The sequence below is a fragment of the Mrakia frigida genome (genome assembly GCF_051309035.1).
Source record: "Mrakia frigida strain ATCC 22029 unplaced genomic scaffold BDY24scaffold_29, whole genome shotgun sequence".
NCBI lineage: Eukaryota > Fungi > Basidiomycota > Tremellomycetes > Cystofilobasidiales > Mrakiaceae > Mrakia > Mrakia frigida.
Window position 1 is genome coordinate 205,659 of NW_027481252.1, and position 23,394 is coordinate 229,052.

Genomic DNA, 23,394 nt, shown 5'->3' on the forward strand with positions numbered 1-23,394 from the left:
TTTCCTCCTCGTCAAAGCATCCGAGCTGCTTGAGCGACCGAAGGCTTCGAGTTGATAAGATGACGAGCTCTCTATCGAACAGTATACTCTGGAAGTCGAAGAGGTGTTTTGTTGACGTGTTGTTGTCTGGTTAGGATGCCGGGGGCAGAGTTCGAAAAGTGAGCTTCGACTCACCACCCCTTCGCTCCCCTTCCCTCAACTTCCACCCTCATTTTTACTCCCACTCAGTCTTTCGGTTTATTCGCTCGTGCTCTTCTCACACCTAGACTGCATCTTTCGTGAGTTCTTCGAGCTCTGAGTGACGGGCAAGAAGAGCTTCGAGCTGACCTCGTCCTTTTGTTCAGCTCCTTCCCATGCGACGCTCTCTCCTTCTCTCTTCTCGGATAGCCACCACCGCCATTGCCACTCCCCTTAGACGCATACACCCTTCAACCTTTCGCCATCCTGCAGTAATCCTCTCCACCCTCCCTCGTTTCAACTCCTCAGCTCTCGCGGTTCCTACGACGTCGCACGAGGACGTCGAGTCAACCACCACCACCGCTTCCTCTCCCTACTCTTCCTCGAAACCCACCCTCGCCGGTCTTCGTACAGCTCAAGGCCCTCTCGTTCGGTATGACTCGTTAGTCGAGGCTGGAACTCTACTCAACGACGACTTCCAAAGGATCATCGTCTCCAAACTTCAAACGCTGCACGACGAGCTCGAAGGGTACTCTCCTCCTCCCGTGGCAGAGGAGGTCCCTACTTCAGGTGCTGGTGGGGGTGGTTTCGTGAGCTTGATCTCTTTGAAACTTGGTTCAGTGGATAGATCAGAGGCTGATCTATCGCTTTCTGTGTTTTACGTACCTCTACCAGCTGAGTCGTCTCTTCCACAGCTCTTCTCCGAGTAAATCCCCCTCGTCGACCGACTCGAACACCCTCACCATCCCTTCCTCAGCTCCCAAAGGACTCTACCTCCACGGATCAGTTGGAACCGTGAGCTCCCACTCTCCTCCGCTCCCTCCATCTTTCTCCCGCTGAACTCTTTCTCTTTCGTTCGTTTTGCGTGCAGGGCAAATCCATGCTCATGGACCTGTTCCATTCGACCTTGCCTCAACAATTCCACTCGTCCCGTCGAAGAGTCCACTTCCACGCCTTCATGATCGACGTCCACAAGAGGAACCATGCGTACAAGCTCAAGTACGGCGAGAGCGGGGACAGGATGGGAGAGGTCGCTAGGGATCTGGCGAAGGAGGCGAGGGTGTTGAGTTTTGATGAGTTTCAGGTGAGCTCGAGTGTTTTTGGGGTTCGAGTGGGATTAGAAGCTGATTTAGTGTTGTTGTAGGTGACGGATATCACGGATGCGATGATTCTGAGGAACTTGTTGGAGAGGTTGATGGGGTACGGAGTGGTTTGCGTGATGACTTCGAAGTGAGTCGAGTCGCGTCGTTTCTCTCTCTCCCTCCTTCATCCCTCGCTTCGAGGAAGAGCTGATCGGATTTGTTCTCGGTGGTTTAGTCGACACCCAGACGATCTGTACAAGAATGGTCTTCAACGAGCGTCGTTCCTTCCGTGTATTCAGCTCATCAAGGATCGGTTCGAGGTGACGGATTTGAACGGAGAAGGTTCGTTTCGACGTCTCCTTCACCTCGTCTCACCTCTTCCTCCTCCTTCAAACACCCCTCCTCCCTCTCTCTCACCTCTCCATCATCAGCTAACTCTCCTGTCCCCATTCCCTCTTTTCCCTCCCTCTCCTCGTTCTAGATTACCGACGCGTCCCCGGCGCCGTCAAAAAAGTCTACTTCTCCTCCTCCGACCCGGTCGAACGCGACGAGTTCCGCAAGATGTTCGAGTCCCACACCGCCAGGGGTACCATCGTCTACAACCGCAAGATCGACGTCTGGGGGAGACAGCTTACGGTCCCGGAGAGCACGCAGAACGTCGCTTGGTTTACGTTTGACGATCTGTGCGGGAAGAACTTGGGAGCGGCGGATTATCTGGAGGTGACCAAGAAGTTTGGGACGGTTTTCTTGGAGGGGATCCCGTGAGTTTTGGGCTTCGCTTTTTTGGAGGAAGGGAGGAGAGGAGGAGGGAGGGAGAGGCGGGCTGAACTGATCGAGACGCGTCTTTTCCCTTCCCTTCTTTAGCAAAATGAACCTCGATTCCAAGGATAGAGTTCGAAGGTTCATCACTTTCATGGATGCTTGCTACGAGTCTCGGGTGAGTCGCTCTCCTTTGCTTCTCTTTGTCTCCATCGAGCTCGTGCTGATTTCGTTCGCCCCTCTTCGTTTCCATCGCTCTCCAGACCAAACTCTTCCTCTCCTCCGAAGCACCCCTCATGGACATCTTCGCCGACGACGATCCAGAACGAGCTGAGATCGCTGATGGCGCTCGAGGAAGTTCGTCCCGCTCCTCTCTCCCTTTCGTTCTTCCTTTCGCTCGTGCCTCGAACTGACTCACCCCCCCCCCGTTTGTTTCCGTTCGCAGTAATGGACGATCTGGGAGTCAAGGCTGGCAAGAACGAAGTCCCCACGGCGATGTTCAGCGGAGAGGAGGAGGTCTTTGCGTTCAAACGGTGTGGGAGTCGGTTGGCGGAGATGGGAGGGGAGAGGTGGGCGAGCTTCTCGGCTGCTAGTACGGATGAGGAGGCGGATAGATGAGCTTTTTTTTTTTTTTTGCTCGAACGCCGGAAGAAGGGTTCTCGAAAGATTTGAGGCGGTACTTGAAGGAACGATGGACGAGGACGGGAGGGAGGAGCGAGGGTTTGAAGAGAAGGTGCGACGCGTCGTTCTTTTTTTTCAACGCGACCTGCTTCCTTCAAAAGTCTTTCGCAGGAATGTAAGAGGCGAGATAGACAGACCGAAATCATCATCTACTAGCTACCAAAAAGCCGACTCGAACCAAACCAAAACAAACGAAACAAACGAACGAAACCAAACTCCCTCCCTCGACACGGCCACTCTACTTCCTCTTCCCTCCCCTCCTCACCGCATTCGGGTTCCTCCGTCCATTCCCAATCTCAGGCAAGAACCCACCATCCCTCCCCGTCGCCCCCGACCTCCCCTTCCCAGCCGCTCCCACCGCATACATCTCCGGCATCCAATCCGCGTCCCTCCACGTCCCCGCTCCTCGTCCCTCCTCCAAGCCCCTCTGCAACTTCTTCTCCGCCTTGACGCGTCGACCTTCCTCCATCCTCACTCCTCTCTGCCACTCGGCCTGATCCTCTCGCAGCACGAGGCCCGAGCCACCAGACGATTGCGACTTGGACGATCCGGGTTTCGGGGCGGGGATGGAGTATTGCGTGCCTCGGAGGTGGTACTGGAAGTTTTTCTTGAGGTGGACGATGGTGGTAGGGGCGGCGGGGGTGGTGGAGGAGGGGTCGGGGTTGGCGGAAGGGGCGACGGTGGTGATGGAGGTTCGGAGGAGAGTGGGTCCACCGCACGAAGGGCAGAACTTCTTGGTGGGGTCTTTGCAGAGTCTGAGAGAGGGGAAGAAGAAGAAAAAAACGAGGAAGAGGGAGTCAGTTCGAGTTTCGAGGAGGTCGAGGTGGTGAGAAAGAAAGAAGAAGAGAGAAAGAAAAAGAAAAAGCGACTCACTTGAAACACGCGTGACACCTCAACACCCAACTCCTCACACTCCTGATCCTCCTTCCCTCTCCACCAACCAGGTTCAGACCCATCTGAAGCAGCACGTTCTGAACGGCGAAATCACTCGTCATGCAAGCACTCTTGAGGATCGCTCTCGGCTTGGACTTCTTGTTCTTCTTCGACTTCGACTTCGAGTTCTCCGCCGTCTCAGGGAGGGAGAGTCCGAGATCTCGAGCCTTGTGGGTCGAGATGTTGGTCGAGGTGATCCACTCTCCTGCGTCCTCGTCGTCTTCGGAGAAAGGGTCCTCGTCGTTGTTGAGTCCGAGAGCGGCGAGGGAGGAAGTCGCGTCGTCGACGTCGGCGGGAGTCGAAGAGGAAGAGGGACCAGCTTCGGAAGAGGGTTGCTGCTGCTGCTCGGGTTCCTCGTCGTCGTGGTAGATGATTTCCTGTTGCTCAGCGGCGGGAGGAGCGTCCTCGGGCTTGGTCGAGGAGGAAGAGCTGGCGGTGGGAGGAGGAGGAGCGACGACGGTGATGTTGTTGGAAGGAGCGGGAGTAGCGACGTAGGGAGTAGTGGGAGCCTTGTTTCCCCAAGTGGAAGTCGAAGGAAGGGTAGGAGGAGCGGCCTTGGGCGAGGTGGAAGGGGGTTGGGAGGTGGTAGGGAGAGGAGCTTCGGTTGAGGAGGAAGAGGAAGGAGGAGGAGCCGTGGAGGGTTCCGACGAAGTCTCTGGGAGAGCTGCTGGTGCTGCTGGAGCGGGAGTAGATCCTGCTACGGGAGGTCGACCTGCTGGAGGCTGAGAAGATCGAAGCGAAGCATACTGAAAGTCAGCGAAGGCTTCGAGGAAGTCAAAAAGACGAAGAGAGCTCGAACTGACCTTTCCAAGCTCCTCCCTGACTCTCCAGTGTCCGTTCTCCTCGACCTCCACGGCGTACGTCAAAGCGAGAACACACAGATCCGTATGCGAGAGGACCGCGTAATCTCCAGTCTGCTTAGCGAAGGCGGTGACTGCAACGAGACGAAGGAAGGACGGAGAAAAAGTCAGCTCGACGCTCCCTTTCAGCCCAGTCGTTTTGAACTGACCTTTAGCCAACGAAACCGCATCAACGTCCCTGATCTGAACCTCTACACCCTCGAGAAGAGAGAGCCTGTCAAAGTGCTCCCTCGCTCGCTTATCCCTGATCTCTGCGAGAACCTGAGGAGCGATGATGTATTTGGAGGCCATGCCTCGGAGGGGAGTGAGAGTGAGAAGAGGAGCAGCATCGAGGATGAGGTTCTTGATGGGAGGTTGAGCGATAGCAGGAGCGGCGGAGGGAGTAGGAGTAGGAGTAGGCTCGACTGTAGGAGTGGGCTCGACGGCGGTGGGAGCGGGAGTGGGGAGTTCGTCCGACATTGGTTCGAAGGAGGGAGGGAGGGAGGGAGGAGGATTGAGGTTTGCTGCTGGTCCTTGAAGGCGAGCGAAGATTTAATTTCGACCGGGGTTGGAAGCGGCTCTGTCTGGTGTCGAGGCCTGATTTGCTGAGGGAGAGAAAAGGAAAGGGAGGTTGGGTTGGGTGGGTGAAGGAGAGAAGGGAGGGAGGAGAGGTCAGCAGAAATTCGAGCTCGCTCGGATTCTGCGGTGACCTTGACGACGGCCTTCCTTCCTCTCTCTTGTGAGAATTTTGCGATCAGAGATGGAGGGAGAGAACATCTATATTGGTATCGATTGAAAGCAGGTAAGAATAAAAGAGGTAATCGAAAAGGGAAAAATAAAGGAAGATCAACCGCTCGTAGAAGAAGCTCGGCCGCTTCCTCCCCTTCCTCCTGGCAAAGAAAGATCTCCCGCCCAAAGTCCCTGCCTGCGCAAGCTAGGGGTATCAAGGTGAAGCAAGCAGATCCTTCTCCTCTCGTTCCAAACACAACCTCCGTTTAAACTCTCGAAAGAATCCGAGTCGAGTTCCGTCGGCGACGCGTTTTGCTCTCGATCCTCCTGGGTTCTTGATGGTCAAGCGAGTGCGACGAGGATACGAAGGGTTGAGATCGATGGGAATAGTAAAGGGAGCTTCTGTGAAAGATCGATAACCGACAAAGACGAAGCAGAAGGTCAGCAAAAACGCGTCGTCGAGAGAGGGAGGAATGCAAGCGACTCGGGACTCACAGGGGGAAGGCCAGAACCCAAAGAAGAAGAGGCGAAACGAAAAGAGAGAATAGCAACAATAATACAACCACCGCATCCCCAGATCCTACAAACAACCCTCTCCCTTCTCCCTCTCACGACGGCGTCGTCGTCCCACCAGTCTCCCACCCAGCACCGTCCAACGGCGGCGGTCCACCAAAGAAACTCCTCTTCATCCTCTTCTCCACCCCGTTCCCCTTCGCAGCAAAGTTCTTCCCAGCCGCTCCTCCTCCCTTCCTCCCTTTCCCGTTCACCGTCGACTGGATCACCGCCGACACAGTTCGACCGGGAATATTCGAAAAGAACGGAGAGGGAGAGTTGGCGTGAGAATGGGATTGAGAGGGGAGTTTGGAGCTGAAGTGGGTGGAAGAGGGGATGGGGGGTGGTCGTCGAGATCTGGCGGCTGAGGTTCGATCGTCGTCGTCGGTGTCCATTCGAGAATCGTCGTCGGAGTCGTAGTCTCGAGCGTAGGCGGCAGCGGTGTTGATTTGTCGGAGTCGTTCTACAGCAGGCGAAAGACGAAGAGTCAGCTTGGGAAGAGAGAGGGAAAGAGATTGCGAGCGTGAACGAACGGTTGATCTGCCTGTCGAGATCCGAGTCGTCGTCGCTGTCCTCTCCGTCTCCTAGGACTCCGACTTCCTTTCCGAGCGAGTGATGGGGAACGTGGTGCATTCCTGAACTTGGAGCGAAGGGCATGTTTCGAAGGGAGTCGATGACTCGAGATCTGGAAACGAAACGAAGACGAGGTCAGAACCGATTCGAACACGCGTCGAAGAGATTGAACATCGGCCGTACTTGATGTTCTCGATGTAGGCAGCCGAGTTTTGATCGTCCATGTTGCTGGATGGGACCTCGAGCTTGAAGCGAGGACCAAAGTACTCGATGTACTTGTTGAACGGCATGTTCTCGTCGAGCTCGAGTCCGAGTGCCACTCCAGTCTCGTAGGTCCAGGTTCGGCAGACATTCTGCTCCGTCGGACGAAGATGAACAAGATCAGTATTGCGTTCTTGAAGGGGTGTGAGAAATCGAGAAGAAGGAGCAGAAGGAAGGAGAGAGCGGGTCAGAAGCAAAATGTAAACAAACCTTCGTCGTGTATCCTCCGCCTCCCACCAGCATCATCGGAACATTGAAGCTCTCGACAAACTTGACGCAATCCGAGTGACCTAGGAGGGAGAAAGAGGCTGAGGTCAGCTGGCTCAAGAAGAGTTGGATTGAGCGAAAACGCGGACGAACCCTTCATCGAAAGGTTGAAAACACCGAGCTTGTCTCCAGCCAGCGAATCTGCTCCGCACTGAAGAACGATGGCTCCAGGTCGGTACCACTCCATGATGTGTGAGATGATCTATGAACAGAAGAAGGAGAAGACAGCAAGCGTGAGTGAGCGAAGGCGAGAAAGGGAGAGGAAGAAGGGGAAGTTGTTGTTGACGAACATCTCGAAAGATTCCTTTGTAGGCTTCGTCGCTGATTCCATCTCGGAGAGGCACATTGACGGCATAGTTCTTTCCTCGTTGAAGTCCGACGTCCTGTAGTAGAAAAACAGGCGGAGATCGGTAAGAAGAAAGAAGGAGGGGAGGAAAAGAAGGAAGGGAGAACGAACCCGGACGTCTCCTGTCCCTGGGAAGAAATCTCCGTACTTGTGGAACGAAGCCGTCATGACTCGATCTGTAGAGTAGAAAGCTTCCTCAACTCCGTCTCCGTGATGAACGTCGATGTCGATGTAAAGGACTCGAGCGTGGAAGCTGCGAAGGAGGACACGAAGGAGGGAAGGAAAACGAGGTCAGCTCGAGGTCGAAAAGAGGAGGGAGTGCAGAACCGGACTCACCGAAGGAACTCGAGGATACCCAAGACGATATCATTAACGTAGCAAAACCCAGAAGCCTCTCGCTTCTTGGCGTGATGCAGTCCTCCAGACCAGTTGATGCAGGTGTCGGCAGCTCCGGAGTTGAGTCGTCGAGCAGCGTCTAGAGAAAGGATTGCAGAAAAACAGGGAAGGGAACAAGGCGACAGCAAAAATGTGGGGGCGTGGAGGAGAAGAAAACGCGTCAATTCTCGATTTCGAGGGACGGAGGAGACGGGGAGATGGCCGAGGAGATGGCGAGGGAAGGAGAGAAACGGACCTATAGATCCTCCGGCTGAGATGGAGCAAAACTCAAAGAGACCTTCCCATGCTGGACAATCTTCTCCTGTCAGGACTGTGAAATCGAAGAAGAGACAGAAGGGAAGGAAGAGGAAAGTAGTCAGCAACGAAAGACGAGATGGCCGCGAAGGTGTGAAGACCGAGATCCTTCGAGGCTCTTCCTTCATCCCTCCTTCGCTACCACGCGTGAAGCATATCTCTACAAAAGCAAGGGCTCTGAATTCCGTCCGGGTATGGTGGCTATGAACTCACATCGAGTTCCGTTCCCCGACAACTCTTCGACTGTTTCCGGCGTGACTCTCTCGAGGAAATCTATGTACTCGTCGCTGTGAAACCTTGTCATCTGCAAGTTGGTGGCTCGTGTTGGCCTCTGTAGAAAATAAAACAGATAGATGTGAGCAAGTGATAGAGAGACGAGGGACACGAGAGAAAAAGGACAGGGAAAGTAGAGGTCGGTTGAGACGACTTCGCTCTCTTCCCCTCCCTCCTCCCCCCGGATGTGTATTCCACTCACGAAGACGTCCATCTTGTCTAGCAGGCCGTAGTTGGTGACTAGATTGTGGGTCATCCTCATCCGATGAGGCTTCATGAAGTGACCGAGACCTGGAGGAACGAAGAAGAGGCAGGAGTCAGCAGTCAGCAGCAAGAGACGAGATTGCCGCGAAGGCGCGAAGATCTCGAGGCGGCTTACCATAGGTATGATTGCCGACGTCGGCTGTTGAGAGACCGTGGTCAGTTACGCTCGAATGAACGAGCTCGGACGTGACCTTCCCTCTCGTCCTCCTCCAACCCTGCCTCCTCCTTGCCTCCTCCATCCTACCCTTCGCTTCAACCGGAAGAACAGATCTGAAAGGATGAACTCACGATCGTAGTAGCTGTTATTCGAGAACAAAAGAGGGAAGAGAGTCAGCTTTGGAATGGCGAGTGAACGACGATCTAAAAGAGGAGGGGAGAGGGAAGGAGAGGAAGGACGAGCTCAACTTACTAGGACACCCTCTTTCCGTTCGCTCCTCGAGTAACGGTTTCTTTAGAATCCCTCTGCTCCACGTGAGGTTCAGAGTAGTCGATGTCCATGACAAAGGTCGAGTTAGAAGTACGAGGGCTAGCGATGGATGGGGAGAAGAAACGAAGAAAGGGAGGAAGGGGAAGAAGGTCGACGTTGAGCTTGAAAGAGAGGGCTCGCCGAAAGTCGAAGTCCCACTTCAGCCACCGAGGAATGGAGTGAGAATTTTCACTTTCAGGTTTCTTAGACGATTGAACCTCCAGCTTGAGAGGGAAGCAGTTGAGCAGAAGGATCATCGTGATTCGAAGCGAAAAAAGGAAGAGACGGGCATGGGGGTCGTGAACGAGATCGAAGTGAGAGACGAAGGAGATCAAATGAAAGCTAGGGAGATTAGAGGAAGACACTGGGAGCTAGGATGCATCGAGAGGCGGTGGTGGTAGAGACGAAACAAAAGGAAAAGAGCGAGAACGAGAGAAAAGATTTACATGAACCACCTGAAAGAGCGCGGATCGAAAGAACGAGAGTCAGCTATTAGGCCTAATCGAGAGAGAGCAGTATATCCGAAAGAGCTCACATTCCAGGCATCCCGTTTCGCTTCTCCAACGCGTTCTTGATCCTGAACTTGTCGAAGACGACGGGAGCGTGTCCTCCGCTTCCACTCGAAACTTCGGTGTTGGATCCCTCCTCGTGGTCGAAGAGAGCTCGGCATCTCTGGGCGACGATGTGAGCGTAGTAGCTGAGCGAAAGGAAAAAGACCCGTCGAGGTCAGATCACAGGACGAAAGAAGAGAGCGTAAAGACGAGAAGAGATGGGACGAACGCGGGAGGAACGACCGAAACGGATCTGGAAGCGGCAAGGGAAAGCAGCAAGATCAGAACTGAGTCTGATCGAGAAAGGAAGGGGAAAAGACGAGAGGATCCGCTGACCTCGTCGCCCTCGCAAAGGTATGGGAAAGGTTGTAGCAGAGCTTCTGAAGAGCGTCGGACGAGAAGTTGTGATCGTTCCTAATTACGATGTAGTGAGTCGGTTTGGCCGTTCCGACGAGTCCGGAATGAGATCTGAAAAAGGCGAAAAGGAAGACGATCAGCTCGGTGAGAGAGAGGGAACAAAGAGGAGACAAGGATCTCACTGCTGTCGACGCGACGCAGAAGGGAAACCAAGAAAGCAGTCAGCGACGAGAGAGCTTTTGCACGGAACAATGTCGTGTACTCACAAGGTAGAAATCGAAGAGGTGAGGATGAACAACTGCGAGAAGAAGAAGAATCAGCGGAGGGGTCGTTGGAGAAAGAAGAGACCTGACGAGCGGAACGAACCTCTCGTATCGATGACAGTACCTGGAGGCGCATTTCCACTTCGATCTTCATCCCTACTTGAAGCTGGGAAGGCTCGAACTCGATGTCGTTTGGCGCTGGTAAAAGACGAGAAGGAAGTGGCGCGTGAGTTCGAGTCGCGAGGGCGACGACGCGAGGGACGATAACGGCGATGAAAGAGGACGTACCAGATGACGAAAGTGACCTTGACGTCCGTAGCTCCTTCGACGATACAGACGCCTGAAATAAGAAATAAGAATCGAGATCAGAGCAGTCGCGTCGAGAGTCACGTCGGCGATTAAAACCTCACTCTTGATGGCATGGACCTCTCTCTCGTTAGCTCGAGCATACTCTCCTTCAGAGAGACCGTCTCGGAACACGATGATAGACTGCAACGAGATCGAGATCGAGGGAGAAGGGAGGTCAGCCCAAGAAACGGAAGGGAAAGACGAGCTGGAGCGGGAAAAGAAAGAAAGAGAACGAACCTTGGGCCATCGTCCAGTCCTGTCGTGGAACTTGAGAAGCAACTCTCGGAACATCTCTCCGAAATCCTCGATCTAAAATAGCAGACGATGAGGGTCAGTGGAGTTTCGACGAAGAGATACGATGGAAGAAGGGACGAACGATTTCGACTCGAGCTGGGACGCGACCGATAGATAGGGCTGGGGTCAGTTTTCGTTCGACAGAACGAGGAGGAGGAGGCAGGAAGTGTTCACTCACGGGTTTGAAGTCGAACCTCGGTTTGGAATGCCTGTGAAGGAAGCAGGAATCGAGGATCAGCAAGGTCGCAAGGTCGAATCAAGATGCGAGACTGATTCCCACAGCGTGAGTTCCATCGGTCGAAGCGACGAGAGCGGAGATGGAAGGTTCGTTCGATCGGACTGCTCTCGGACTGAAGAGGCAAAAGGAAGAGTCCAGTCAGCTACGAGGAAAGCGCGTGAGACGGAAGGAGAGAGACGCGCTGAGAAACGTCCGCTCCTAGAAGCAGGGTGTCGGGTCCGATGGAAGAGAGATCGTTTGGAGAGAGAGTCCTGATAGAACGTCGAAAACGAGAAAGATCGCAGGTGAGCATCTCAAGCGAAGGGGTGAGGCGCTGGCGGAGAGAAAAGAGGGAAGAGAGAGGTCGGTGTGAGCTCACCAGTTCGACCCGCACAGCTTCACGTTCAGCTTGAGAGCGACGTTGGCGATGTAGGAGTCGAGTCCTTTGGGCTTCGAAAGCTTGCTCGCTACAAGAAGAAAGAACCGGTGGGCGGAAATGAAGGTCGAGACGCGTCAGTCAAGTCGACCCCAGAGTGAGAGAAGAGAGAGATCGAGGGCTCACAGAGAAGGATCTCTGTAAGTACAACGAATAAGGAGAAAGCTAGCTAAGCATCGTCGAAGTGTAGAGATAGATCGGAGGGAAGGAAACGAGCACTGACGCGTTGGGACTGGAGACGGCATCTTGAAGAGGGCAGCGTACTGAGGTTGAACCAAGAAGCGAACAAATCAGTCTAGGAGGGAGAGAGGTTAAAAAACGAACGCTGATACGAACCTTGATTCCCTCGTAAGCATTTCGGTCAGGAGCGATGGCGACGATGAGCTGAGGAGCGACTCCGGTCTGCGAAGAAAAGAAGAGAACGGCCGCGTCAATCTGCAGTTCCATCGATCTTGGACGAGAAGCACTGACAGATTGGTAAGCCTCTCTGCCAGCATCTTCGAGAGACTTTTCGAGGAGCTGACCCCCTCGCTGGACTCGAGGGATGTAGGAGATGACCATTCCTAAGAAAGAAAGAAGGAAGAAACGCTCGACGTCAGTCTCTCACGCGGTGGGTTCGAACCGCGAACAACACAAACGAGGTACTCACCCATTCGTTGGCAGCTGTCCACGAGCCTCCTGATGAAACCCTCAGCAGCTTGATCCGAGAATCGGTGGTCAAAGTTGACGATGGCCCAAGATCTGAGCTCGTTGTTTGGCGTCAGGACTGAAAGAGTGTTCGAGAGAAAAGAGTTGATCAGTCAGAGTCAACGAGGAAGAGGAAGTTGTTTCGGGAAAGTCGAAGCGGAAAGGGAAGATGGAGGGAATGAGGAGAGGAAAGCGACTCACGCCTCAAACCCATCGTGTTCCACGCGCCTCCTCGGACGTCGCGACTTGAGGCATGGTACTGGATTCGAGGAGCAGCCAAGACCTGAGAGTACAAGAAAAAACGGAGAGTCAGGAAGCTAGAACCTACTTCGTCTTGCGTCGGAGACGAAACGAAGCGGAACTCACCCTGCCATCGACGCGTTCCATCGAAGTCGAGATCGAGACTCTCCAAGCTTTGACTTGCGTCGAAGACTGGTAGCTCGCCATATCCATCTGTCGATCGATGTCTTGTCGTCGGAGGTGAGGCTTCTTGGCAGAGATCTGGTTCGAAGCAGCGACAGCAAAGAAACGGGCATGATTGAGAGCGGGGTTCGAAACGAGAGAAATAGCAACGAACGGACCTTGATCATGTTAGCAGTCTGTTCAGATGAGATCCTAGCAAAGGGAATCGGAGCTCCTGGCTCGAGCTGGAACGAAGGAAAGGGAGAGATTGAGTCAGAATCGAGTCGAATCAATCGAGGACTCGAGAACGAAACTCACGACGACGAGCTCCATCGGGATAAGGATGTTCTTGCCACCGATCTCGACGAGAGGTAGGTCGGGGTATCGAAGATGGATGTTGTACTGGTGAGATTCAAAAGAAGAAGGCAACGATCGTGTTAAGCGGAGAGGCGAGGGGTCGAAAAACGAAGAAAGAGGAGCTGACCGTTTGTTGAAAGTAGAGTGGGAGAGTCTGAGTGTTGCCATCACGGTCCTGAATGAGAAGTTAAATAGTAGCAAGGTGTCAGCATTGCTCACACCGGAAGGTAAATCGAGACGACACACCTTGAATCGAAGGTCGGCGGCACAAGAAGCCCTGAATCCTTTGATGGAGACCTTCTTTCCCACAGTTCCGTAGGTCTTCCTGGCTCGAGCACCTCGGAGGAGTCGAGTGAGATAGCTGAGGTTGAAATAAAGGGAGGAGAAAGAGGTTAAACTGGAGCGACTCGATCTTTGGACCGAAAAGAAAAGGAGGGGACGAACGAGACCACCTTCCCGTCGTTTTTGATTTGACCTCCAAGCAATCTCGTGCAGACGTCGATGAGAGGACCTTCTCGAATGAAGGGAGAGTAGATGGTGTCGATGTTGACGAAAGTCCCTCCTTCGGTGGGTCGAACAGAGCTGAAAGAGAGGGAGTCGAAGTCAGCTTCGTCGCGTCTCATCGATTCCTCCTTCTCAAGTAAAACGCTCTCGTTGCTCTCGTTTCGCAGACTCACGCAAAGTGACCTTGAAGAACTTCCCCACCTCGACCAATGTCATGAGACTGTCGTCCGTCGTAGTGCTTTCTGCCTGTCGAACGAGAAAGAGAGAAAGGAATCTCAGGGCGAGTCTTCGAAAAGGGTTAGAGACGCACCTCGAGCAGCTGAGATGGTGTAGCTGAGAGTGGTAAGGACCGACGAGAAACCAACTGATGAGCCTTGTGTCCCAAGTCTCGAAGGGAGAAGACGGTGGACGTACATCGGATTCTTGGAGAGCACGCTTCTCAAGAGGACGTCGAGAGCTTGGATCGCAGCTTGCGCTTTGGGGCCGGCAGGAAGAGACTGTTCTCCAGCGACGGACTTGTGGGTGTAGTCGAAGAGGTCGTCCATCTTGATAACAGCGACTATCTTGAGTCTGGAAGAGATGAGGAACGAGAGGGGGAGCCGAACCGGTCAGCGAAAGGACGACGCGACTTGGAGTTTTCTTCGTTGAGTCGAGCACAAGGACGAACGCCATGCTGAAATCTCGTCCTCTCCCGTGAGGAGCATCGTTTCCTTCCTCGAAGAACCTGGGAACAGAAAGCGAGAGAAGATCAGCACGGTCGAAGGGAAGAAGGAAGGAAGAAACGAACGAGACTTACTCGACCTTGATCTCCAATTCCTCCTCTCCTCTCACGTCGAGCAAGACTCCGTGATTCTCGAGTCTGACAGGCGAGTAGACGTTCTTCATCCCGTCGAAAGCAGCCTGAGAGTACCAAAAAGGACGAAGTCAGATCTCTCTCGCGTCTTCGAACGAAACGAGGAGGGCAGAAAACTGACCGTCTCGAAGAAATCTCGAAGGGTCGGATTGGTGTTCCTCGCTTGCTCCCAAATCTTAGCGAGGAGAGGGATGGGAGGAGTAGACGACTTCCCAGGAGCAACACCGGTGTCGGTGATGTGAAGGTCGTAGTGATAGATGGTAACGAGGTCGTCCTGGTCGTCGTCGATGGGGAGGAGTCGGAGTTTGTAGAAGCTGAAGAAAAGAAAGGAGTTCGTGTTCGTCCGTAGGGTTTGACTGGAAGGAGCATAGAGAAACGAGGTACGCACTTGACGAGGAGGTCCTGAGAGAGAGAGCGAAAAAGTGAAGGAGGAATGAGTTCAGAGAGGAGCACTGTGGAGGGGAGACAAGAAGAGGAGAAGCGACGAACGATGGGATGACCATCTCTTCCGTGCTACAGAAGAGAGATGAACTCGAAGTTAGCATCTACCAAAGAATCAGCACGAGACAAAAGGGTTGAGCTCACCTCAGGTCTAGCCGCCATCTTTGCGTCTGGAACGTAAAACACCAAAAGAAGATGAGCTTCGACCTTTCTTCTCTCTCTCTCCTCTCTTCTTCCCCACTGACAGGACGTAGCGATATCGACCTTGACGTCCTTCTTGTCATGGTCGTACTCGTAAGGCGACGCCTCCCTTCGGTTGTCGTAGTACTGGAGATGGTTCTGGCCGTCTAACAGGAAGGGAGGATGAAAGGAGGAGTGAGCGACGTGAGTCGGAAGAGAGGAGAGGGAAAGGAAGAGAACGAACCTTCATCGTCTTGCTTGTATCTTTTGTTCGCGCTGCTGCTGCTTGATGCGTTGTTATCGTTCATCTTGAGGAGAAGGGGGAGAGAGATGTGGTTGGAGGAAGGAGGGAAGGAGGAGAAAGAACTGAAAGGGCCACGAGGCTTACTCTCCGCTCTGTCGAAAGTCAAGACGCGACTGTCTTCTGTTCCCGCTTGAGGCTGAGAAAAGTGGTCTTGTTGATTGTAGTGCTGTGACTTCTAGGATCTTTTAAATCCAAGATACTCGAAGCTTCTGGGTTGGAAGTGAAGAGACATCGGGGGAAGAGGGAGTCGGAGAGCGCGTCGTCTCGTTTGAGACTTCGAGAGAGCTTCTCTGTAAGAAAGGAACCGAAGATAGGTGTCAATCGACAGCACCGGAGCTTTCACTTGATGGAATATGGACACAATGGAAAGAGAAGAAGAGGAAGATACTCACAAAGCGACACGGCGTCCCATCGCGACTCGTCCATCTCTCGCTCTTGCCCTCTCTCAACCAGATCAATATCAGCCTAAACCTCGACAAGGCAACAGACTATTTTTGATCATAATCCTGGAGGAAACAAGAACGGAAGCAGCCTGTGTCAGCTCCAGCGGAGGGAAGAGATCAAGGAAGGGAGCTCACCTTTCGGAGGGAGAAGCTACCTCTCTCGAGAGCATATTACTGGTGATAATGAAAGCTCCTCGAGTGTTGGAAGTTGTCCTCGTCTGGCAGCAAAGAAAGGAAGAGGCGAAAAGAGAGTGCGGTCGTCGAGCCTAGCTGTTGTTTGGACATCGATGTTGATCAAGCTTTCTCGACGAAGAAAGGAGCGTCAGCTGCTGCAGGGTGGAGAAAGAATCGGTCGTAGATCTCTGAGGGTCCTGGTAAGATCCACATAGATGCGAAAGGATCCGGCCGGGGAGGGAGGGAAGGGAGGAGGTCGAAGGAAGGAAGGAGTTCGGAGGGCTGAACGTCGTCGGCGTTTTAGAGCTTCCAACGAACGAACGAAGACATGTGGGGACTTGATGCTGGTCCTGAAGGCTCATGCTCGTCTAAGAATATCTAGAGACCTCTGGTTTGGAGCTTGAGGGAAAAAGAGGTGTAAGGAGGGGGTCGGGGTTGCGATTCAAAAGAAAGTCGAGCTCAACTCTCCTTTCCTCCCTCCAACTTTCACTCGCCAAAACCGTACAAATCCTTCTGTAGCTCTTCTCTCGTGAGCGTCACATATTGTTGGTTCTGCTGATTTCTTCTCGTACACATCTCTCCGTTAATCTCCCTTTTGGCCCTCCCAGTCTCGTCAATCCTCCCTTCCTTCGAGCCTCCTCCGCCCTCCCTCCCTCCCTCCCCCTCGCTCGTTCCCAGACGATCTACAAACCATGGCTCCCAAGAGGAAAGCACCCGAAGTCGAGGACGCTCCCAAACCAGTCGAACGCTACTCTCCCATCTTCCCCCTCTACCCCGAAGCGGATCTCGTCGTCAAAACGTCTGACCGGTGTGCTCTTCGCCAGAGCCCTCTTCCTTCGAGCCGTCTCGCCCGTCTTTGACGATATCCTCTCCCTCCCAGCTCAGGAAGAACACGAGAAGAAGGACCGACTTCCCCTTCTCAAAGCGAGCGGGATCCTGGAAATGTTCCTTCGCTGGGCACAACGAGATCGACTCCTCGTAAACGGTCAACCTCCCCAACCCCCCGGTTCAACCGTCCTCCTCCTCCCCAAAGCCTTTTTATCTTCTCGCAACCCAGATGAACCATCAACTCGTCAGATTGTTTCGTTGAGTCGTTCACTTGAAACTCGCATCGTGAGTCCCTCTTTCCTTTTCCCTGTCCTCCTCGTCTCCTCGTCTCCTCGTCTCCGAGCTCACGTTCTTCTCTTTTTTTTCTCGCTTGTGCAGGCCAATCTCGTCTTAGCATAAGTACTCTCGATCGAGGATCGATGACCATTGGCTAATAAGACGTACTCGAGCAACGTCAAGACAGATTCGAGAGAATTCGACGACGCGTCGTTCTTGCCTTCCCCGAACCCACTGTTCTCCTTCTGCTTGCTCGAACGAAACCCCTCTCTCTCCCGCTGCAAAATGGAAAATAAAGCACTAGATTCTGCTGAGAATTCAATCATCAAAGCGAAGCAACCCTCCTCCTTCTCCTCTTCCTTCTTCGACGCGTCCTTCCTCTCTCCTCTCCCTTTTCCCTGACCCTCCCTCAACCCAATCTCATCGACCCTCCCCAAACCATCGAACCTCCGTCCACTCCTCCCCTCTATCCATCAACAAGTCCTCCACTCCCTCGTCCACCTCTACATCTCCCGTACACCCGTCGTCCCACCCCGATTCCGACCAATCCACCGACGCCGACAGGTCGATGGTTGATACGGAGTGGGAGAGGTGGTCGTATCTAACTTGGAGTTGCGCCTGGGCTGGGTAGATTTGAGGCGAGGAGGGTGGTGAGTCGGAGTGGGGTTGGGGAGGGAGGGACGAGGTGGGTTCGATTTGAGGGAAAAGAGGCGATGGGAAGTAGGTTGAGGATGGGGAGCCGGTTATTATCCTAAAACGGCCAACCAAAGGTAAATGAGCTCTGCTGTTCATCTCGAGAAGGACTCGAAGCGAAACGAGAACGAAAAGAAGAGACGGAAAACGACTCACCAAAGCTCGACCTCGCACCTCCCTCTCACTCCCTCCTCCAGCCCTTCTTCCTCCAGATCGTCCAGCACCCAAACAGCTTTCCATCTTCCCTCCTCCAACGGAGCTTTCATCGCCACGGAAACCTCAAAAGTCTCTCCTGGCTCGACAGGCCCGACGTGTTTGAGAGGGAGACACGAGTGAAGGGCGGTTCCCGAAAGGAAACGGAGGGCTGAATGGGGATGGAGGGCGAAGTTTGAGGTACTGTGTGAAATAGAGATATGTAAGTTTGGTGGCTGAGGGCGAGAGAACGAAGAGTTAGACGAACTTCTTCAGCTTCCAAGTCTTGACGAACGACGCGCCTGGAACGACGAGGGAACCGTGCGGGTGGGAGACGTGGGAGAGGAAAGTTGTTGCTGGAACTGTTGGAGCGGCTAGTCCAACTATGCTAGGCTGGGACGGTGTTACTAGCGAAGAGGCGAAATGGGTTGCGATGGGAGGAGGATACGACGGCGCGGACGAGATCGACGAGGAGGGCGACCAGATCGACGAGCTTGAGCTTTCTGCTTCGAAGGATCCTGATTCTGACTGCTATCATTCAACGAAAGAGAAGAAGAGATAAGGCAAAAGAGTCAGAGAGTCGCATCCAAAAACGCGCTAAACATCAGCCCAAGGCGAAGATGAAAACCGAAACGAGCGAGCTCACCGATTCGTCCTCCTCCCTCTCCCCATCCTCCTCACTCTCTCCCTCCCCTTCCCACTCCTCTCTAGCTCTCTTGGACTCACACCTCCCACACCTGCTTTCCTCTCTCCTCCTGTTCCAAGCTCCAAACCCCTCCCAGCTCATCCCAACGCCCTCCAACAAACCCTTCATCCTCTCAGCCTCACCCTCCCCTCCAGCGGTGATCAACGCCAGAACGAAGCTCCTCATCTCCGCAAGCGACTCCTGAAGTTCTTTTCGAGTGACGGGGGTGTCTTGGTTTGGGTTCATGTTGCAGGAAGGGGTTGAGGTGAAGGAGGTGTTGCGTTGGGCGATGGCGAAAAGAGGAAAAAGGTGGGGTTGGTTGGGCTGAGGCTGAGGTTCGGGGAAAGGTGCGAAATCTAAACTGATAGTGAACGTCGGACGGGTGAGCCGAGGGCTTGGAGGTGATGAGTGGGGAGGTGCTGGTTTTGGTGCTGGGAGAGAAGCTGGTGAAGGGAAGAAGAGAGAGAGGAGGTGGGACGAGGTCGAGGTTCCGTTGCGAGGTTGTTGAGAGTTGGCCAATGAGGAGCGATCTGCGCTGAGAAAAGACGAGAAGAGAAACGAAAGGCTCAGGGATGCGATGCGACGATGAACGCGAGGTTGATAAACAGTGCTCACGACTCGAGGGGAGAGGGTTCAAGGAAAGAAGGAGATGAAACGAGTCGAGACGAGACGCGTCGTGAGCTTCGCGCACGTCCGACTTGACTCGAAGCGACGACGGCCTGAGGAAAGCTGGAGCGGCTTTAACAGCTATAGACACGAGGGAAAGGACGACTCATGTCAGTACCTAGAGCTCGAAGGAAAAACTCAGCGAAGAGAAAAGAGACGAACAAACCGAATCAGGTCTCGTTCTCCTCCTCTTCTCGCTCCTCCCCTCTTCCTTCTCCTCTACAACCACCTCCTCTTACCCCAGCACACACCTCCCTCCCAGATCAACCCCTTCCCGCTCCAGCACTCCTCTCTCTACCTCCTCTTCATCGGAAAAACCCACTCCCCTCGTGCCTCTCCCTCCTCCCACGAAGTCTCGAGCTTCCTCCCTCGTCGTTGTCCACGCGTCGAAGGATCCTTTCGTCGGGTCTCAGGTTCAGAAGGGAGCTGAGAAGGAGAATAAGGGGCAGTGAGGTAACGTTGGTTGGCTAGTTGGGGCTGAGGTGGAGGGAAGAGACAAGGAGGAGAGGTTGAGGAGACGCGACGCGACGGTGACGAGAGGTTTGGAAACAACGGTCGAGGAGTCTTTGTTCGTACCGTTCACGCCTTAGTTCTTTCGCACGAGATTTTTCAATGATGATCAAGTCGCGAGTAAACTTGAAGTGCCATAACGAGAAGTCCAAGTCCAGAAAAGGAAAGACGTCTAAGAGAGAGAGAGAGGGAGAGGAAGAGACAGAAAAAGTCCAAGAACGTCCGAATACGAGAAATCTAGACGATAAGGAGTTACTAAGTTCTACGCTAGAGAGGAGAAGTCCCGATATATAAGCGAAGTCCAGCGTCGAAGTCCGTGAGCCTCACTCCCTCCTCTCCGTGCCCTTCCTCTCGCTCAACCTCCTCCCACCAAGCGCTCCCTTCCACTCCGGGGTCATAGGTCCCATCTCTCCCTCACTTTCCCAAGTCATCGTCGACGAACTCGACGCGTTCGAGCGGTGCGAGAAGGAAGGAGCCGACGCGTCCGCGTTTGAGCTCGACGATGGGACGAAGAGTGAGGAAGTGATGGGACCCTTGTCCAAATCCAGACCTGAGTCGCCCGAAAGCAAAGTTAAGGAGACGAGGGAGGAGAGGGGAGACTCGGCGTCGAGGTCGATTTCGAGGTGGTAGTCGAGGAGGATGGAGGATGGGGAGGCGAGACGGCTTGAAAAGGAGCGGTCGAGGGAGGAGGTCGTTGAGGCGGAAGCTGAGGCGAAGAGGGAGTGAATGGGCGCCGAGGAGGAGGTTCGTTTGAAGGATGGTTGGGGAGTGAGATCCGAGGAGGGAGAGGGCGGGGTTGGAGTGGTGGAGGAGGTTGAACGATGATCTGGAGACGCGTCGAGTTCGATTTGGATCAGTTCAGTGACGCTCGAAGCAGATTCTCGTCCCCTATAGCTCCCAAAGAATTCACCAATAGTAAGAAACGTACTATCCAGCTCATCTTGGACACAAACTACCGCGACTCTCCCCTTCCCGCCCAAGACCTTCTCTCCCTCGACCCAGTGCCCCATCCCTCCTGCAACCTCCCTCACTCTCCTCCTAAGCTCCTTCAGCTCCTTCACCTTCCAGAAATCCTCAGCATCAAACTCGAAAACCTCGAACGAAGTGACCGGTCTCATAGCCACTCGAGGAGGTGAGGCAGCGACCTCGCCTCTCCTCGAGCGAGGAGGACTGGTTTGTCGCTTCTGCGCTGGAGGAGGGAGGCTGAGGTTTGGTTTGGTGTTTCCCTGTCCAAGAAGAGTGCACACAGTTGAGTAGAATGTTCGGTCAGAGAGGGGTCTTTGGTTCGAAGAACAGAGAGAGAGACAGAACGGCAGAAACGTACAGGATCGATGGTTTTGAGCGAAGACCTCAAGAAGGGACAGAGGGTCTTGACCAGAAGCTGAAGCGAGAGAGTTCGAGACTTTCCTCTCCGGGATTGAAGAGAAAGGGAGGAGGAGACTCGACGCTCGAACTTGTCGGAGCTCATGGCGGAGAGAGGTGAAAAGAGGTTTGGTCGGTGAACGCGTGCAAGAGGAGGAGGGACGGCGAGAAGAAGTTACGAGCCAAGGCTGTGATGGATGGTTGTCACTCGAGAGCTGTAGCGGGAGATAAGGGAGAAGAATTAGGGTGTCTACTATCCGCCTTGTAACACGTTGGGCTTCTAACGAAACGATCTAAGAAAGGGGAGACAAGGTACGAGTTCGCTGCCTCCTCCTCGCTTTGAACGTTGTCTCTTCATTGCTACTAGGTCAGGTCGGCCGTATGACGGAGCATGACGATCTTCGCCTTAAATGAATGATAGGCAGGTGGCAGAAACGAAAGCAGACGAGCGAGACTTCTCCGAGCTCCGTCCCTTTCGCAAGTGAACCTGTCTCTCTCTCACACCGACGCGACGAGATTCCCACCAGTTTCGCATGCATCACTGCATCTACGAAAGGCCACGTTCGAGAAGAGAAAGCGACAAGGAAGACCGAAGCGAGAACGAAAAAGGAAGGCGGTCTCCCGCTCCCGAATCCGAACTCATCGACTGAACTCCCTCACCATCTCCCCCTCCCATCCGCGCTCGTCAAGGGCCAAAAAGAAGAAGAAAAGTAGAAGAGAAGGCATTGAGATCGTCGAAGAAGGCATAAGTCAAGGACATTTAAGCCTTAACGGCGAACTCTGTGGGAGGAGAAGAAGGGAGGGAAGGGAAGGTCGAGGTCAGCTTTGAGCTGGGAAGGGAAGGAGAAACGAGTTGAGCTCGACGAAGAGAAGGGAAAGGGACGAACTCCGCAGGGGGAAGTGGATGTTCTTCTTGTGCTGCTTCTCGGTGATCTTAGCGGACTCGTTCTGTGAGAGAGAAGAAGGAGACGGAGGAAGGAGGATTGAAGGTCAGCTCGAGCGATTCGAGAGGTCGACTCCTTCCTTCCGAAGGCGAAGCTGAACGAACCTTGGACAACTTCCTTCGGATAGCTCGGGTCTTCTTGTATCGGAGGTCGAGGGGCATGTCTGTATAGCAGAGGTGCGAAAGAAAGTGAAAGGTCAGCGTCTGCTCGTTCAGCGAAGAACGAGAAAGCGAGTCGAAGGAAGGTCGAGCTGAAAGGAAAGGACTCACACTTGGCATCCTTGTAGAACTCCCTGAGGTTGTCTCGCTGCTTCTTGTTGATGACAGTAAGAACACGGGCGATGGACTTTCGGACGGTGTTGCTGTAGGGTGAGAGGAGGATCGAGGGATAGGGAAGGAAACGAAGGAAAACGATGAGCTTCTCCCTTTTCGGACATTCCTGACCTCTCTTCCTCTGCCGTTCCCTCCCTCCCTTCGAGCATCCTTCCACCCCTTCTCCACCCATAGACGCGTCCCACTTGACGAGCGTACTCACATCTTGGTCAACTTGGCAGCGGAACCTCCAGCGACCTTCTGGACCCTGAGGGAGAGAAGCTCCTGCTTGAGCTCAACCAACTGCTTGGTGAGGTCGGCCTTGTTCTTGGAGACGAGCTCGTGAGCACGGACTTTGCCGGTGGTGGAGGACATGGCGACTAGAAGAGACAGAAGGAGACAAGAGTCAGTTAAGACTGATCTCTTGAGGTGGGGACCGAGAGGGAGGGAGAGTCGTGAGGTGTCGAAGGGGAGGAGGAGGGCACGATGTTGACGGATCTGTATGTCGAGGTAGGAGTGTCGGGTAGGGTTGAAAAGCTGCTCCTCGTAGGATCATATCCTCCCCCTACTACCAAGCACCATTCCTCCATCATAACCTTCCAAATCCATCGAGGACCATCCTTCCCAAAACTCGCTCGACCTCCCCAAACAGTCGTCCTCTTCCCTCTCTTCCTCCTCTTCCCTTCGTCCGTTTCCTTCCATTCGAGTTGGATTCGTGTTGGTATAGATGGGTTGGTCGATGGGGAGTGTAGGCTGATGAAGAGAAGGGCTAAGAGCGCTCACGCACAGAAAGGGAGGGTGGTAGTCTACGGCTTTTTCGCTGCTTGACCTTCCTTTCGCCCTCCCCTCTTTCCCTCTTTGAAAGAAAAGAGAATTTGGAGCTGTGCGTGCGGCTCTTCACCTACCCTTTCGACCCCCTTTTCCCTCTTTCGGAAATTTCATAGCTCACCTTTGGTAGTCTAGACGAGCAGCAAAAGTCTAGATCGTGATTCGTGCGAAAGAAAATCTGAAAGAATCGAGGTTTGAGGCCGGCTGAGTCGCCCGCGTTCTCTTCTTCGCGTCCTCCTTCTCGCCTTCCTCGTCGTTTGGACATTTGGACCCGCGAGTTCGAGTCAGAATTTCATCTCACTTGAATCTGTCGCAATTGAAGACGAAGATGCGACGAAATCTGAACTTGGGTCGATGGATTCTCGGCTCCTGGAGACGCGATCTGGCTCTCGTCCC

General features: G+C 53.8%; 8 protein-coding genes across 8 annotated transcripts; 2 read left to right on the plus strand and 6 right to left on the minus strand.

The window, feature by feature from the left end:
• Positions 1 to 176: 176 nt before the first annotated feature.
• BDY24DRAFT_398121 (AFG1 family ATPase) lies at positions 177 to 2,649 on the plus strand. Its single transcript, XM_076641648.1, has 10 exons — positions 177 to 278; positions 345 to 767; positions 853 to 972; positions 1,049 to 1,261; positions 1,322 to 1,407; positions 1,495 to 1,601; positions 1,741 to 2,020; positions 2,124 to 2,196; positions 2,282 to 2,375; positions 2,464 to 2,649. The coding sequence occupies exons 2-10, from the start codon at positions 354 to 356 to the stop codon at positions 2,634 to 2,636; spliced, it is 1,560 nt and encodes a 519-aa protein (XP_076494109.1). The 5' UTR covers positions 177 to 278; positions 345 to 353; the 3' UTR covers positions 2,637 to 2,649.
• Positions 2,650 to 2,937: 288 nt separating this feature from the next.
• On the minus strand, positions 2,938 to 4,951 carry NOB1 (rRNA-binding endoribonuclease; the record flags this gene model as incomplete). Its single annotated transcript, XM_076637523.1, has 4 exons — positions 2,938 to 3,454; positions 3,573 to 4,141; positions 4,436 to 4,566; positions 4,642 to 4,951. 4 exons carry the CDS (start codon positions 4,949 to 4,951, stop codon positions 2,938 to 2,940), a joined length of 1,527 nt encoding a protein of 508 aa, XP_076494110.1.
• A 1,338-nt stretch (positions 4,952 to 6,289) lies between these two features.
• Positions 6,290 to 8,439, minus strand: BDY24DRAFT_334343 (uncharacterized protein; the record flags this gene model as incomplete). The annotated part of the gene is made up of 10 exons (XM_076637161.1): positions 6,290 to 6,437; positions 6,509 to 6,678; positions 6,797 to 6,876; positions 6,947 to 7,055; positions 7,144 to 7,236; positions 7,311 to 7,452; positions 7,536 to 7,674; positions 7,831 to 7,905; positions 8,103 to 8,220; positions 8,365 to 8,439. Coding segments are annotated over 10 exons (1,149 nt in total), but the record flags the coding sequence as incomplete, so codon positions are not given.
• An 895-nt stretch (positions 8,440 to 9,334) lies between these two features.
• Positions 9,335 to 15,090, minus strand: BDY24DRAFT_417548 (ribonuclease H-like domain-containing protein; the record flags this gene model as incomplete). Its single annotated transcript, XM_076643731.1, has 36 exons — positions 9,335 to 9,347; positions 9,428 to 9,589; positions 9,673 to 9,696; positions 9,780 to 9,911; positions 10,067 to 10,098; positions 10,183 to 10,261; positions 10,352 to 10,403; positions 10,474 to 10,552; positions 10,649 to 10,720; positions 10,788 to 10,801; positions 10,884 to 10,914; positions 10,986 to 11,055; positions 11,302 to 11,389; positions 11,485 to 11,496; positions 11,582 to 11,621; positions 11,695 to 11,760; positions 11,830 to 11,921; positions 12,008 to 12,124; positions 12,247 to 12,328; positions 12,412 to 12,546; positions 12,627 to 12,692; positions 12,766 to 12,849; positions 12,932 to 12,979; positions 13,051 to 13,165; positions 13,249 to 13,386; positions 13,482 to 13,554; positions 13,619 to 13,641; positions 13,723 to 13,878; positions 13,976 to 14,032; positions 14,105 to 14,208; positions 14,283 to 14,475; positions 14,550 to 14,563; positions 14,651 to 14,674; positions 14,747 to 14,772; positions 14,848 to 14,949; positions 15,027 to 15,090. The coding sequence occupies 36 exons, from the start codon at positions 15,088 to 15,090 to the stop codon at positions 9,335 to 9,337; spliced, it is 2,679 nt and encodes an 892-aa protein (XP_076494112.1).
• Positions 15,091 to 16,194: 1,104 nt separating this feature from the next.
• On the plus strand, positions 16,195 to 16,930 carry BDY24DRAFT_443635 (uncharacterized protein; the record flags this gene model as incomplete). The annotated part of the gene is made up of 3 exons (XM_076644783.1): positions 16,195 to 16,502; positions 16,528 to 16,816; positions 16,910 to 16,930. The coding sequence occupies exons 1-3, from the start codon at positions 16,396 to 16,398 to the stop codon at positions 16,928 to 16,930; spliced, it is 417 nt and encodes a 138-aa protein (XP_076494113.1). The 5' UTR covers positions 16,195 to 16,395.
• A 54-nt stretch (positions 16,931 to 16,984) lies between these two features.
• Positions 16,985 to 18,871, minus strand: BDY24DRAFT_398160 (uncharacterized protein). Its single transcript, XM_076641649.1, has 4 exons — positions 18,339 to 18,871; positions 17,961 to 18,220; positions 17,657 to 17,896; positions 16,985 to 17,558 (listed from the first exon to the last, which is right to left on the minus strand). Exons 1-4 carry the CDS (start codon positions 18,621 to 18,623, stop codon positions 17,228 to 17,230), a joined length of 1,116 nt encoding a protein of 371 aa, XP_076494114.1. The 5' UTR covers positions 18,624 to 18,871; the 3' UTR covers positions 16,985 to 17,227.
• A 901-nt stretch (positions 18,872 to 19,772) lies between these two features.
• On the minus strand, positions 19,773 to 20,753 carry BDY24DRAFT_398164 (uncharacterized protein). The gene has a single exon (XM_076641650.1). It carries the CDS (start codon positions 20,669 to 20,671, stop codon positions 19,877 to 19,879), a length of 795 nt encoding a protein of 264 aa, XP_076494115.1. The 5' UTR covers positions 20,672 to 20,753; the 3' UTR covers positions 19,773 to 19,876.
• Positions 20,754 to 21,432: 679 nt separating this feature from the next.
• BDY24DRAFT_398166 (uL29 family ribosomal protein) lies at positions 21,433 to 22,980 on the minus strand. Its single transcript, XM_076641651.1, has 6 exons — positions 22,958 to 22,980; positions 22,394 to 22,550; positions 22,129 to 22,220; positions 21,964 to 22,022; positions 21,803 to 21,863; positions 21,433 to 21,695 (listed from the first exon to the last, which is right to left on the minus strand). The coding sequence occupies exons 2-6, from the start codon at positions 22,543 to 22,545 to the stop codon at positions 21,676 to 21,678; spliced, it is 384 nt and encodes a 127-aa protein (XP_076494116.1). The 5' UTR covers positions 22,546 to 22,550; positions 22,958 to 22,980; the 3' UTR covers positions 21,433 to 21,675.
• Positions 22,981 to 23,394: the final 414 nt, after the last annotated feature.

What these genes read in the sequence shown, in the direction of transcription:
- BDY24DRAFT_398121 (XM_076641648.1), top strand. Translation starts at nt 354, where the DNA reads ATGCGACGCTCTCTCCTTCTCTCTTCTCGGATAGCCACCACCGCCATT. An exon ending in GTGCTGGTGGGGGTGGTTTC is followed by an intron (nt 768 to 852) that starts GTGAGCTTGATC and finishes TACCTCTACCAG; the next exon opens with CTGAGTCGTCTCTTCCACAG. An exon ending in TGAGTTTTGATGAGTTTCAG is followed by an intron (nt 1,262 to 1,321) that starts GTGAGCTCGAGT and finishes GTGTTGTTGTAG; the next exon opens with GTGACGGATATCACGGATGC.
- BDY24DRAFT_398160 (XM_076641649.1), bottom strand. Translation starts at nt 18,623, where the DNA reads ATGAACCCAAACCAAGACACCCCCGTCACTCGAAAAGAACTTCAGGAG. An exon ending in AGAGGGAGGAGGACGAATCG is followed by an intron (nt 18,221 to 18,338) that starts GTGAGCTCGCTC and finishes GAATGATAGCAG; the next exon opens with TCAGAATCAGGATCCTTCGA. An exon ending in AAGACTTGGAAGCTGAAGAA is followed by an intron (nt 17,897 to 17,960) that starts GTTCGTCTAACT and finishes TATTTCACACAG; the next exon opens with TACCTCAAACTTCGCCCTCC.
- BDY24DRAFT_398166 (XM_076641651.1), bottom strand. Translation starts at nt 22,545, where the DNA reads ATGTCCTCCACCACCGGCAAAGTCCGTGCTCACGAGCTCGTCTCCAAG. An exon ending in TCCGAAGGAAGTTGTCCAAG is followed by an intron (nt 21,864 to 21,963) that starts GTTCGTTCAGCT and finishes TCTCTCTCACAG; the next exon opens with AACGAGTCCGCTAAGATCAC. An exon ending in CATCCACTTCCCCCTGCGGA is followed by an intron (nt 21,696 to 21,802) that starts GTTCGTCCCTTT and finishes CTCCTCCCACAG; the next exon opens with AGTTCGCCGTTAAGGCTTAA.
- BDY24DRAFT_398164 (XM_076641650.1), bottom strand. Translation starts at nt 20,671, where the DNA reads ATGAGACCGGTCACTTCGTTCGAGGTTTTCGAGTTTGATGCTGAGGAT.